Consider the following 15,763-nt stretch of genomic DNA (forward strand, 5'->3'; position numbering starts at 1 on the left):
TGACATTGCAGGAGAGCTGGCAGAGTTTATTGCTTTAAGATTTATAAGATGATTAAAAGGGGGAGTTCAAACACATACATAATTGACCATTTTAAAAATAAAAGTAAAGGCCCATACAGTCTATTGCTTAGTACAGTGCTGTTTGACATGGGCATATCCCACGGTACAGGAGTCTGGTGTGTCCTCCATACAGGAGATGAGCCTCTGCTCATCAGTTTTCTTTAAAGGGGAATACCTGGTTGTTCCAAACTCAAGTAAGTGTGAGATTTGCCTTCTGTGGTACATATCTGATGCTTATGAAACAAAAAGCTAAAATCAGGCATCATAAAGAAATTGGATATGTGGCAAAAGGCCAGAAGAAAATACATGGGGATTTCTTATAGTTCAACTGAAGTTAATTAAACATGTTTATTTGTAAAAATATATAATTAGTTTATTTTAAGTAGCAGTTAATTTGAAAATACTGTTCAGTTTCCCCTATAGTTCAATATAAGCTGTTTGACTATCAAATAATGAGACATTCCAGGATGTTATTTTTAAGTAACGCCTCTTTGTTATTCATTTCAAATAATTGATATTAATAAATTTCTAAAAAAATGTATTTGTCTCAGTTCTTCATGATTTATTTTTATTTATTTTAATTGGAGGCTAACTACTCTACAATATTCTGGTGGTTTTTGCCATACATTGACATGAATCAGCCACGGGTGTACATGTGTCCCCATCCTGAGCCTCCCCGGCACTATTTCACTGAATTGGGTTAAAGCAACATACCTATTCCATACAAGTAGATCTTCTACAGTATATAGAGAGCACCAGAAGCCTTAAAAAATCCTTCAGAGCATGGAATGACTGGAATGTTACACTGATATGAATTAATGTGATGTTTTATAACATGTAGGGAAAGTGGCAATTCCAATAGAAATTGCATGTACTGCCACAGGGAACTGGTTACTGGGGAATGCATAAAAACTCAGTTGGAATTTTGCATAGAATGTGTGGTATCTCTGTCATATCATAATTTAATTCTAGGGCAGATGTAAAAATAACATAATGGATTAGTTTTTGCTTGGTGGAAAGAGAGCACTTTAAGAGGCGAATTGAGTTTTTTGATACTATTTAGCACATTGGAGTACTGCTGTATTAGATTCTTTTGTTGTTCTTGTTTAGTTGCTAAGTTGTTTCCAACTCTTTTGAAACACCATGGACTGTAGCTCCTCCCAGGAGCACCAGGCCCCTCTGTCCATGGGATTTCCTAGGTAAGAATACTGGAGTGGGTTGCCATTCCCTTCTCCAGGGGATCTTCCTGACCAGGGATTGAATTCACATCTCCTGCATTGGCAGGTGGTTTCCCAAGGGAAGTCCTATTAGATTCCTAGGAGGCATGAACATAATGATAGGTATTTGCCACCAGCCTTTGGTGGGTATCCATTAAGTAAACAGTTAAATTTACTTGAGACCATTTCTTGGGCATTTCAAGCAAAATGGCTCATTTGTTTCTAATCAGTGGAGCAGCTTAGGCATCTGGCCATGTCTAGACAGAGGGTGAGCAGTGGAAAATATCCATGATTTGACTGACCCATAATATCTGCCTTTCTCCATATATATATATATATATATATATATTTATATTTATATATATATTTCTTGGTCTGTTTACTTGTTGATAGCTTAATGAAGAGAAAACAGTATTGAAGATGGAAGGATAGCAGAAAATAATAAAGGGGTATTTTTTTGCTGCTTAGGTATGTGTTTTTATTGTTGCCTTCTATACATGTAAGGAACAAACTAGAAGAAAGGTATTAAATACCTTGCTCTACCATCAACAAATCAAAGAAAGAACTAGGTGTGATAAAAACCTACAAACTAGAGCTCTCTCTGTTTCCTTAGAGAACTCTACAGGCAGTGTGTTTCTTTTAGAAAGGTGATCTTCAATGCAATGATAATAAATATTGATTATTTGCACATATGAATTACCTCCTCACATAAATTCCTATTAAATCTCAGGTCATCCAAATATAAAGCTATTTCATAGCAATTACAGCTTAAACTGGGTTCGTCTGCATTTTCATTTCTGTCACACCATTTAGAAATAGCATTTTCTGTGTCTTAAAAATTCTTGCACCTACTTACCCCACTAGGATGATCCGGGTTTAATGTGATAATGTTTATGAAGCACTATGAACTGCATGGAAGAAAAGGGTTATAAGAGTGTAATGTATCATGTTCAATCATCATTATGATTATTCCCTAGACATTGTGAAGCCCATTCTCTAACACGTTTTTCTTGTATGTGCAAGGTTCTAATCATCAGTAATGAACAAATAGTAATCAATGGTTCCATATTTTAAGAATTTGAGTATGAATTTCAAAGAATTACAACACTAGATAAGCAGGTAACTGCTACAGCACCCTATTCGTGCCTATGGTCAGTTGGAGTTCCGGCATCAGTGTTCAGGCTGCACAGAAAAAACAATAAAACCTGGTCAAAATTTCATTCAAACAAATGAAATCCAAAATCTACTCCAAAAAAAAAAAAATCCAAAATGAATTTCACTAAAAAACACAAACTGACTTTCTACTATTTTGCTGAGTTATACATTTTCAAGATTTGAATAAAGCTGTGTGCAATAAATGTATTACTTTATTACAAATATCCTTATATCATATGTTCATTTATGTGAGCCTCATTCTATTAAAAGCAAAATTATACAAAGGTTAGCAAAATTGTAGATTTGCATAATTTAAAGCTCAATCAAATACTCTGGGTGTGATATTGACAATATTAAAATGGCCCAAATGATATTCCCTAACTCCAAAATATGCATTATGAGCCCCTTGTGCATGTTCTACTGTTTTACAACCTGCAGTGAAATGCATCACTAGCTTAATAAGCAAGACATTTAAAAAACATATTTATTTCCCTTTCACAATCTAAAACATGAGTAAAGATTCACACCATTTTCTCTGAATCAAAATCTTTGTTAATGATTGCAATTTCCTTTCAGGATGAGATTTCCTTCCCTAACAGGATGGTTATTTAAAAGCAAACTCTCACTTTAAAAACAAAACAAAAGAACAACTACTAAGAAACATGTCTATAATATTTTTGAAGGCTAAATTTAAGTGTAGAAAATTATTTTTTCTACCCAGGACTCATATTTTCTTCCAAGTGTTGCCTCAAATCTTATTCACTTATATAATATAAACAAAGGGACTGCCTTAAGAACTACTAGGCTTCATCACAGGCATATTTTGAGCTACTAAATCTTTCTTTTTGTGGGTAGCTAACTTATTCATGAACAAATGCCAATATTTTATAAATGATTTACCCTGCTAAGTAATACATTTCTATTTTCTTGAAATTTATTTAATAAGTGATATGCTTCTAATTTGTAAATGGGCATTACTTTATTTGGTACTAAAATAAAATCACATCTAAAAGATCATGTTATCCTAACTTGAATAAGAGAGAGATAACTCAGGCTGGTCAATGGTCCACTTTAGTCTTAGGTTCAATCCAAATTAATTTTATGCAGTTATTTGTCAATTCTGAAATATGTTCAGAATGTGATAAATAAGCAATAGTAATGAGACTACTTTGAGGTCCAGTTAGATATTAGTACAGTAATATAAAAACAGTGCTTCTAATCTGAGAGTTTGAAAAGTAGACCATTACAAGATAGTGGCAGATTTAAGGAAAAAAAAAAAATAAGAGTAACACTTGATTGCTCTTTCTCTAGAGAAAAGCAAAAGCATTGTTTTAGAATCATTATCAGATTGGACTAGTGTTTATTTTTATAATGTGGTGGTTCTGCAAAAAAAATAAATAAATAAAAAAGAGATTTAATGAAAATTATAATGACTTTGTCTTACTAGTCCTAAAAATTTCTGACTTACACATTAGTCAAAACAAATACCATTCTTCTTTCTCAAGATTACTTTGGCTATTCGAGGTTTTTTGTATTTCCATACAAATTGTGAAATTATTTGTTCCAGTTCTGTGAAAAATACCATTGGTAGCTTGATCTTGAGAAAGAAGAATGGAACTGGAGGAATCAACCTGCCTGACTTCAGACTATGCTACAAAGCCACAGTCATCAAGACAGTATGGTACTGGCACAAAGACAGAAATATAGATCAATGGAACAGAATACAAAGCCCAGAGATAAATCCACGAACCTATGGACACCTTATCTTCGACAAAGGAGGCAAGAATATACAATGGAAAAAAGACAACCTCTTTAACAAGTGGTGCTGGGAAAACTGGTCAACCACTTGTAAAAGAATGAAACTAGAACACTTTCTAACACCATACACAAAAATAAACTCAAAATGGATTAAAGATCTAAATGTAAGTCCAGAAACTATAAAACTCCTAGAGGAGAATATAGGCAAAACACTCTCTGACATAAATCACAGCAGGATCCTCTATGACCCACCTCCCAGAATATGGGAAATAAAAGCGAAAATAAACAAACGGGACCTAATGAAACTTAAAAGCTTTTGCACTACAAAGGAAACTATAAGCAATGTGAAAAGACAGCCCTCAGATTGGGAGAAAATAATAGCAAACGAAGCAACAGACAAAGGATTAATCTCAAAAATATACAAGCAACTCCTGAAGCTCAATTCCAGAAAATTAAATGACCCAATCAAAAAACGGGCCAAAGAACTAAACAGACATTTCTCCAAAGAAGATATACAGATGACTAACAAATGCATGAAAAGATGCTCAACATCACTCATTATTAGAGAAATGCAAATCAAAACCACAATGAGGTACCATTACATGCCAGTCAGGATGGCTGCTATCCAAAAGTCTACAAGAAATAAATGCTGGAGAGGGTGTGGAGAAAAGGGAACCCTCTTACACTGTTGGTGGGAATGCAAACTAGTACAGCCACTATGGAGAACAGTGTGGAGATTTCTTAAAAAACTGGAAATAGAACTGCCATATGACCCAGCAATCCCACTTCTGGGCATACGCACTGAGGAAACCAGATCTGAAAGAGACACATGCACCCCTATGTTCATCGCAGCACTGTTTATAATAGCCAGGACATGGAAGCAACCTAGATGCCCATCAGCAGATGAATGGATAAGGAAGCTGTGGAACATATACACCATGGAATATTACTCAGCCATTAAAAAGAATTCATTTGAATCAGTTCTAATGAGATGGATGAACCTGGAGCCCATTATACAGAGTGAAGTAAGCCAGAAAGATAAAGAACATTACAGCATACTAACACATATATATGGAATTTAGAAAGATGGTAATGAGAACCCTATATGCAAAACAGAAAAAGAGACACAGATGTACAGAATAGATTTTGGAGTCTGTGGGAGAAGGCGAGGGTGGCATGTTTTGAGAAAACAGCATCGAAACATGTCTATTATCTAGGGTGAAACAGATCACCAGCCCAGTTTGGATGCATGAGACAAGTGCTCAGGCCTGGTGCACTGGGAAGACCCAGAGGGATCGGGTAGAGAGGGAGGTGGGAGGGGGGACTGGGATGGGGAATACATGTAAATCCATGGTTGATTCATGTCGATGTATGACAAAAACCACTACAATATTGTAGCCTCCAACTAATAAAATAAATGGGAAAAAATAAAAAGGACACCAATCCCATAGGAAAAAAAAAATACCAGTACAAGTCATCGTTTTATTGTAAATGGTATGATAATGAGTATCAATCTCTCTCATTTGTATTTAACTCACTTATTTTTGAGAATTAATTCTTTAATATACCATTTTCTCCTTTATTTAATCTCTAGTTCTTGTAAGAAACATCCTCAAAAGGGATATGGATACCCTGTTATTCTCATATGGGGATAAAATATAAAAATATGTTTACCACAACTATATACTAAAGACCAGATGTTCTATATATCAATTATATGCTAAATAGTTCACCCCTACTAAAATCTACATTCACAAACAGAAATCCTAGCTTCATATATATTTTATAAGGCATAGTAATAATATCTTGTACTTATATTTGTTAAAGAGTATGGATTTAACTTATTGATGAGGAAGATCAGGCAAACATAATTTTACTAAAATTAAAGCAGAGTAGCTGAATGACTTCTCAAGGTTAATAACTGAATTAAGCAGTTAGTAACTGAGAAACCCTGACTACTAGACCAGTCTTCTTCCCACTACTTCATTGTGCCTCCTAGAGATGAGTTTAAAATGTCAATAAAACTTAATGTATTCAATACGCAGACCTGAAAATTTTGAGCTACACTAAGAGTTCTAAAAGTTTTGAATGTTACTTTCCAGCGAGGAAGAGAAAGAAAGGGAAAGGAGAATATAAAAACTACTATTCATGGGATGCTGACTATGCTAGAAGGCATACTAAGCCATTCTAAGCATTTATGTCATATGTGGAATGCCATATTCTTTTACTATCTCTTACTGTAGATTATGCCATGGTAAAAGAGGTAAGCTGCTTATGTTTCTATGCTATTGCAGTAAAAATTCTAGGGTCATATAACCCACCTTTTATAAGTACGTAAGTTACAAAATGCTTTGAAAAAGTCAAATTTACTTCAGTTTTGTGTAGGATGTACATTGGAGAAATTTTAATGCAATATTTATAAGTACAACTATGTTCTTCTTTTCATAACTTTTAACTATTTCCTTTTAATGCTGAATTGTTAGAAAAACACTATAAAACTCAAAGTAATCATAATATGAAATCAAAATATGGAGAAATTGACAATGAGAATGATGTAAAAACATTAAATGTTTATTTGAACATTAAAAATGACCACTTCCAACATTTCCCATTGAAATGCAATTATCAGGGGATTGTAAGATTTGAGTTGCAAGTTTTGACTCACTCATTTTAGTTATTCATCAATGGTGGGATCAACAGGACACTCATTTGTATTGTTTTGAAGAAAGTAAGAGCACTTAAATTTGGAAGAATAGGGAAATAGAAAAGAAAAACATATAAAAAAGATGCTTTCTTTATTTTTTTTTTCATTTATTTTTATTAGTTGGAGGCTAATTACTTTACAATATTGTAGTGGTTTTTGTCATACGTTGACATGAATCAGCCATGGATTTACATGTATTCCCCATCCTTATACCCCCTCCCACCTCCCTCTCCACCCGAACTAATAGAGGAATTGGTGAACTTGTCCAAATAACCGTTTGTAATACTGAAGTAGTATCCAACTTTAATATGCAGGTTATTACTAGTGTTCAAGTATTAAATATGTAAATAATAAACTTTCAGGTTAATGGATTAAGGAGCATGAAGGAGGTCTGTATAAAATTCTAAACAATATTTTTCTTTAAATTAAATTAAATTTCCAAATGGAATGTTATATGGCCATCAAAAATGAGAAAAATATTCCTGTGAGCAACAAATAAACTTTTATGCTACTATCCCACAGAAAGGAATCCTAGCATAAAATTAAATAAAAATCTGTTAAGGTCTAGTTCCAATATGGTGATGTGAATTTAGCCACAAATAGAAAATTTTTTGTATTAGTACTTAAGCTTCTCTTCACAGTTTCAGATAGAAAAGAGAGATTGTATTTGTGTAATTTTTAAGTATTACCCCAATCTATGCAAACTTTTAAGATGGAAGTGATTATTAAATTATAGTTGGCTTTAGTCTATTGTGGTTAATTAAATATTACACAGAAATAATCGTGTTAGCAGATCTGTGTATTAATAATGGCACAAAGACACGATCCTTTTTCTGATGGAATATGTTACTAATGAGTGAGCTAGCAGTAAGCCTGAACTTGCAACATTTTGTGCAATAGAACAGGAAAACTTAGCCAATCAAAAAAAAAATCTAAGTCTTCAAAGGGAAGGGAGACTGGGAAGGGAGAAATCTTGAATGGATTTATGATTTGGGTTTCTGGATATAGCCATGCCTGAATCTATCCTTTGAAGTGTCAATTAAGTCACTCCATAAGTTACCTTTCAAAATTAAATTCCCCAAAAAAGAAAAAAAATAGCACAAAGTTCACCAGGTTATACAAATACTAGGTAGTGCCTTTCTTTTCTTTTTGGTCCAATTTTACAGCATCAATCCTCATTCCAAGAGTAATAAGCATCTTGGTGTAGAGCCACCATATATTTGCATGTCAGCAATATAATAATTTTATTTTTAAGTGATGTGACAATATTGACATGTGATTACAGCCTTCTATGAGAATGCTGGCTGTTTTCTTGAGTAAAATACAAATATGAAAGTAAAAAATAAAACTTAACATTTTAATTTAAGATAGGTTTTCCTTTTGCATGTTCCTCAGGTGTATCTGGCTTGCTAACTGGGATAGGGTGACTCTTAAGCTAAAAAAAATTGTATTGCATGTGTAAAGAGAATGGAACATAAAGTGAGTGGTTAAATAGTTATGTGCATTGAGTTAACCCTCCTTAGATTATAGTCAGAAAGATCTGTTAATTAATGAATTAGCCCTGTAGATTCTAAAATGCTTAGTGACAGATCAATCTATTTTGCCTTGTAAGTCTCACTATCTTTCTATCCCTACAACTACACTTTCATCTATTATGTGAGTGATATATAGCTGGAATTCTTAGATCTGTAGATGAGATTTTCTGTCATCATAATTAGCATGACAACTTTTAGTCACTGCAAATATTCTTTTAACAATGCAGTGGTAAGTGGTGTAAACTAATCCACGAAAACCAGCCCTAAGGTACAAAGTAATGTTTGTCACATCATCCTAAGAAAGAAATAGAAGCATACTATATGCTATAATCTGACAAGTATTTCACAGGAAAGAAGTATGATATGGGTTGGGAAGTACAATCAGTTAAAATAATGATCCTTTGGAGGATGAAGAAAATTAGAGACAAATACTTTGTGGGAAAGAAAGTAAAAAGAAAGAGCCTGTTTAATGAATCTTACAAGGAAAAAATACTGCTTTAAATAAAGATGCTATGCTAGGATTTTTTTTTCCTGTGGGAGTGTGTGCTACAGCCTTTTTCCACTTATAATGGCAGTTGCAGTAAAGTTTATCTGGGTGGTAAAAGTCTCCCATTCTTAAAGGAAATATTTAAGAGGAAAGAGGACCCATTTCTCACAATCCTTCTAATTTCTAGCAAGCTATGTATTTCTGCTTTATAAGAGAACTCTTCCACTTAACAATGGGAATATTAAAGTGCCTGTGTATATTTTCCAACACAGTACAAGACATCAAAGGGGAGGGAAATTAATGGTTATGAGGGTAGGGAAGGAAATAGTCCATAAAGAGAAAGATGTAAACCACACCCTGGTGGGACTTAGTAGAAATGACTGTAGAGGAATTCTATCTGCTCTCCTTCTACTTTTTCTTGTCATATCACATATGTGGCAAGAAATCATGTAATTTCTCTTTTCCAGTCCACTTTACTTGCTCCTACCATAACTTTCCTTGATACTTTATAAAATCCTTCAATGACAATTTAGCTCAAGGGTAATTGTTTTCAATAAATATTGATATGTCATCTTAAGATCTTTGGAAAAGTGTTGTTCTAGGTTACCAAGTGAGCAGCAAAGAGAGAAGATAATGAGGTATTAAAGGTTAAGGAAGGAGAGAGCAAAGTTCAAACTGATTTTGAGAAAATAAGTAAGAATAGACACATTCATATATATATTTCATAGTATAATTCTATTTAAAATTATGTATTATAAACATATATACATATTTTAAATTACATCATAAAATATGTGTTCTTTTTAACATAGAGACATCAAGATTGTGTCTTCTACTTTTACAGTCAAACAACACTTTATTCACCTTTCTTTTAATTCTTCGGTGACATCTTCACCAAACACTGCATAGATGAGATCATAGATATTATATATTAAAATGGTAAGCTTAAATTCTTTGAATAAGCTCTCACATTTGTTTTCTGAACAAAAATTGTTCACAGAGGGAAAAGGGAGGTTTAATAGGTTTATCTTTTATACCAAAGTTTGGTTTACTTTTGACATGTAGGTTGGATTTAATATCCACTTCTGGTGTGTTAGTATCAAAAAGAAGGAAAAATCATTTAAGATTCCATCCTATTTATTGAAAAATATCAGATTAAAAACATATTCCAGTGTTCAATCATGTTTTGTCATTGTCAAACATGTAGGCAAAAAAGTAAATATGAAAATTAGTCAAAGAAATTGACATTCCTCTTGCAAAAACAATTCCTAGATTGTTTTGTTTTATTTTGTTTTCTTCCCCAAACAAATGCACTGGCAGAAAAGAGAGCAATGTGTCACTGTGCCTTTGTATTTTATGATGTTATTGCAATAAATATTCAAAAATAATATTTTATTTTGCTACTAGAAAGCCAGTTCATGAAGGCTATTTGTTTTCCAAAATTTAGGAGCTTCATGTTCTAGATTTATTTTATCTGTTATTAAGATGATAATATCAGTTTTTAACATTTAAGAAGCATGCACTGTACCAGTAGTTCTGAATGATGAAATACAGTCATACAAAAGTTAAATAAGGTATAAACATGCAAAAGGAGAAGTCTCCCTTCAATCATAAAGTGATTTTATTTTCTGTTCAGCAGTTCATGTTACTGCTGTTCATGCTAATTAATTAAAGGAGCTGTTGTTATAATGTGCAAACAGGGAATCTGAGAAACAGAGGGGTTTTAGGTCTTCAAGTGAAGTTAAGTCAATCTTGGCAAGAGAAATCAAATGTAATGAAATCACTTGTCAGTGCTAAGCTTGTGAAAACTGTGAAGTTTGACTAGGGAGTAAAAGGATTATAATTAGATTTCCAATAGGATAATAACTAAATGGCAGAATGCAGTAAAGAGAAGATATCACTTTGTTAGCTAAGGGTACTGCATTTTGGCTTTAGTTTTTATCATCTCACTTGTAGTTGTGCTAATTTAATTTGCTTTAATCAGCAAAAATGCACTACACAAATGATATTTGAGTGTCATTTGCAAAAACCATGGATCTGAAGGTACATTTAATGACAACCGATATGCTTCTTTTATGTGAAAAGGAGATTAGTTGATAAGATGGTTGATGTGTGTCTTGCAGGCCTCCAGCTTTGTTATGAGAATCTGGGTGGGAGGATATTAGTATACATCCTTCCCTTCCAGAAATAGTGGACACTGCTATCAGAATGGGTGTGTATTCATTTTTTGATCACCTTATAGTATACAGGAGGAGTTGCTATATAGCCCACTAAAATATAAGGAATACAGAAATCCTTTTATCAGAAGGTGGTCTATGCATAATAACATGTCTGTCAAACAATACTCAAAGCATAAAAATAATAACTAAGCTGAAGAGATTTAGAAAGCATATAAGTATAGAAGTATGTGAGCAGTTTGTGGAAATTATCATAAAACCATATAGGATTTTACTACTTCCGTTGATATCCAAACAACATTCTTCCAAATCCTCTTTAAGCTCTCTTAAGGACATGTCACAATGCAACTAATTGACTTTCAAAGAAAGAGCACTAAGTGAATGACAGATTTCTACCCAACAGAGATATTGACAATAGAAAGAAAAAAGACTTCACTGATGCTGGAATTGTTTGCTGTGATGGAGATGGGTTGTGAAAATAGCATTGTATTAGCATGCATGAATTGACCCTCACAGACATTGCTAGGAAATAATCGTCCAAGTTAAAAAATTTCCTGTTAAAGAATACAGAACAAGCTACCGCCAACCAGAAGGAGGGAAGTGAAAAAGATGAAAATAGTATCAAAATATGTCACACAAAAAAACCAAGGTAACACAAAAGAGCAAAATTATCAGGCAGAAAGGAAAAACAATGGTTAAAATTGCATTTTATGTCCACCGACCATTATACATTGTTTTAAGTTCATAGGTACACATAAAAGTACTTTCTCAATTCTGAACATCTTAAACAAAAAAGGAATATTATTGGGATGTTTTGATAATTATTTGAATTGATTGATTCAATGAACTATTTTTAAGATTAATTCTGATAATATTTTCAGGAATCTATTCACCTAGTTAATAGAATAAATCAACTTTTGCTCATAAAGTAATTTCTTTTAGATATTAAATTGTGACCTACTATCATATTAATACAAGGCATTTACTCTAGCTTTTCATAAATTGATGAACTTTATCATTTATCATATTTATATACTGTGCTAAGGAAGATGGGAATGTGAACTTTTTCATTTTTACCATATTTATCAAGAGTACTATTTAACATAACCTAAAAAGCAGATATTTAATAAAATTATTAACCATAATATTTTACCATATATATGGAAAATATTAACCACAAATGCTAGAATATTTGACTTATAATTTGAAAAGTATATATAAAAGTTAATTCCCTTGCTTTAAAATATGTTCTATCTCAATCCTTTTAAAAGTAGACCTAATTTTCTCATATTTAGCTAGCAAAAACTAAGAAAGCTTATTAAAATTATGCTCACTGAATACAAATATTAAATGTGCCCTCTCCTAACCACAAGTTAATATCAAAAGCCATTCTTTGCAGACTTCATTAAAATAAAGGACTGAGCCAAATAGTGAATGTAACTTTTCCTTATATCATCTAATTGGCCTTCTAGGAATAAATTATCTGTTTGTTGCACTGAAATGAACTAACTTTAGGACAGTTCAAAATTTATGTTTATTTCAGAGTTAGGAAAGATGCTATTACTGGGGACTAAAGGAATTTATATATAATATAGATAGATATACATAAAGATACATGGGCTTCCCTAGTGGCTCAGAATCCACCTACATTGTGTGAAGAATCCGCCTGCATTGTGGGAGACCTGGGTTGGATCCCTGGGTTGGGAAGATCCCCTGGAAAAGGAAATGGCAACCCACTGCAGTATTCTTGCCTGGGAAATCCCATGGACAGAGGAAACACACACACAGATATATATATATATATATATATATATATATATATATATGAATAGCTACGAATGGTGAGTATAAGATTAAAGGATAATTAAAGGGTAATAAAGATACAACCTGCTGATGGTTTACCTTCTACAGTTCCAAAGATGACCTTATATCTCACTTAAAGGAGGGCCCAATCAAGCTCAACACTCCTTAAAGACTCAGTCTATATTTGTGTTTTACAGATTCACAAGGGATCAAATGCTTCAGACTTGCTCAATCCTACCTTGGACCTGTGGTGGCAACCTTAAATACTTTTAAATATTTTAAAGGATCTAAGCAGTTATGGGAATCCTACAAATTATGAAATACAAGTCCTGCTCTTATTTTCACATTTAGTCAGTTTCTAAAATATCTAAAGTTGGCATCAGAACTTAAATATTAATAAAAATGTTGCCTAGAATACTTTGAAAATATTGATATGTTATGATTATTGTACCAGTGTCTTTTACAAACAGTAAAGTAGCGAGATTTAAAAAGTGTATTATTGTACATTTCTAAAAAGGTAAATTATATTCACATTTTGTATTTTTAGACTATGCCTAACTTATAAATGTACATTCTTTTAACACGTAAACATACAAGAAATTTGCTCACATTGTATATGTAAAATTCTTAGTCCCTAAATACATAGTCTCAATAAACATTACAGACTTTTACCCTATCATGAAATAAGAAAAGTTTTATTTATTTATGTGAAAAGTATTATTATTTATTATGAGAGTATCACTTATGTATTATTATTTAATCATTATTATTATGTATTATTTATTTAAGTATTATTTATTTATGAAAAGTATCAACAAAGGAGCTCATCCCCATCCAACCCTCTGGGATCACATATTGAGTAGTTGTAGAAAGAAGAACGCTGTTTACTGTACCTTGCATAGCAGAACTATCATGAGGAGTTCCAGTGTTCCCTATTTCAATATCTGGAAGCACAGTATCTGAAAGAAGTGACACTCAAGATTAAAGTATATTCTATTTTTCCTGATTCCTTTTAAGTATAAACTCTCAGCTGGCCAGGGTCTTGGCCCTATAGTAAACATGAGACTTTGAGTGGCATTTTGATTTTTTGTTTTGTTTTGTTTTGTTTTTTGTATGTCAATATGCCCATCAGCAGATGAATGGATAAGGAAGCTGTGGTACATATACACCATGGAATTTTACTCAGCCGTCAAAAAGAATTCATTTGAACCAGTCCTAATGAGATGGATGAATATATTTTTAATGGTAGTGTTTAGAGAACCACTGACTGAAACCTCCCTGCCTGGCCAGGCACCATAGTAACCACGTGCATGAGTTATCTTACAAAAGGTGGTCCTGGTAAAGAATGCAGAACTAACAAGCTACTACCAACTGGAAGAATTCGGGAAAGGTCAAAAGGAGAGAGGAAACACCAGTCCATATGTCCTACCAACCTCCTAAAATCCTTCTCGCTGGAATCTATCTTTGCTGAGTGATGTGCGTGCCACCAAAAAGGACCCTGAGTCAAGAGTGATTGGCCAGAGACAACTTGAAAACTAATCTAGCTATCATAAAATCCAAAACTGTGAGCCACATGGCAAAGCAGTTCTCCTGGGGGCCCCTTCCAAATAAAATAACTTGTGCCTCTTTGGATAATCCATTGTCAAGTGTTAGGCAAGAGCTCACTCTTGGGCCCCCTTTCCTACAACAGTAAGAAGGAGGATTATAAACCTTAGCTAAATTCTACAATTGGGCATGTATTTCCAGGTATATAGTAAATACCTATTTATTCATTTTACTCTCTAGAGATAAATCTCAGGAAAATAATCTATCCATAAAAACCCCCTCAGACTATCAGGTAACATGCCCTGACTGTGGAATAAGGAAAAAGTTAATATAATTACCCCATTCTTATGTATATTTTCTATTTGTGAAATGTGATAGATGATTATCTCTATGGTAAATGTACATGAACACGAAAACACAGACTATGATTTCTGGTCTTTATTTAGTACTGGCTCTTGGGGCCAAGAGATACATGAATTGTTTAAAACAAATAAACAAAAAAACTTGAGGAGAGGAAACAAGGAGATGGGTTTCTTATTTTCACTTTTAAATATGATTATCTAAAAGTTATTCATATTCATGAAGCATAGCTTAATATGGCCATTTCTGTATATAAATTGCTCAGACACCCTTGGGTAATATGATAACAGATGCCTATGTATCATCCAATGTCATCGAGGATTAATGTGAGAAAGAAATGATTTGAATACAAGTTACCCACATGCTGTAAAAACAGACACTTTTCCTTTGTAACAGAGGACACTGGAGCTACAGTGGAATTCACATATGGGTGGATTTAAAATATATATATATATATATAAAATTCAAGAGTCCTCAGAATTACATCTTCAGAGCCTCAAATAATAAGTGTACTGAACATTTGCTCCATTGTTGGCTCCCATTGTCTAAGATGTTCCACAGTATGAGATATTGATGTATTATTATTTATCCTCTCTCTTCTGTGTGTCAGTGAGGCATGGCTGTCATGAGCTAATAATCTAGTTCTGTATTTCTATTGACTGTGAGGACAATGATTTAAGATAGTCACAGCAGAAAGGGAATTGAATTTTTAGGAGGTAAAAATATGATTGAACATTTGTATGGAATTCTCTATTCATTCTTAGTATATGGCACTTGAAGAAACACTCTTTCAGTTCATGCTTGTGTCATATCATGTATGGAATATGTGTACATGTATGTATAAAATTCTTAGGCTTATCCTTATTATATACACATATCAGTTAAATATACCAGCTGTTAGTATGCTATGAAAGAAGAACTTGAATAGTCTATGAGATAAAATTATGTTGTAGAGCTTCATA

General features: G+C 33.1%; 1 protein-coding gene across 1 annotated transcript in view; it reads right to left on the reverse strand.

Moving 5' to 3' along the window:
- Positions 1 to 1,560: 1,560 nt before the first annotated feature.
- DACH2 (dachshund family transcription factor 2) overlaps positions 1,561 to 15,763 on the reverse strand; it is a 798,949-nt gene continuing 784,746 nt past the window's right edge. Inside the window, exons 12-13 of the mRNA XM_043897104.1 lie at positions 13,790 to 13,855; positions 1,561 to 2,459 (exon numbers count right to left, since the gene is read on the reverse strand). Coding sequence (XP_043753039.1) covers positions 2,455 to 2,459; positions 13,790 to 13,855 — 71 coding nt within the window. The 3' untranslated portion in view covers positions 1,561 to 2,454. The remainder of the gene's footprint in view (positions 2,460 to 13,789; positions 13,856 to 15,763) is intronic.

The sequence above is a fragment of the Cervus elaphus genome, chromosome X (genome assembly GCF_910594005.1).
Source record: "Cervus elaphus chromosome X, mCerEla1.1, whole genome shotgun sequence".
Taxonomy (NCBI): domain Eukaryota; kingdom Metazoa; phylum Chordata; class Mammalia; order Artiodactyla; family Cervidae; genus Cervus; species Cervus elaphus.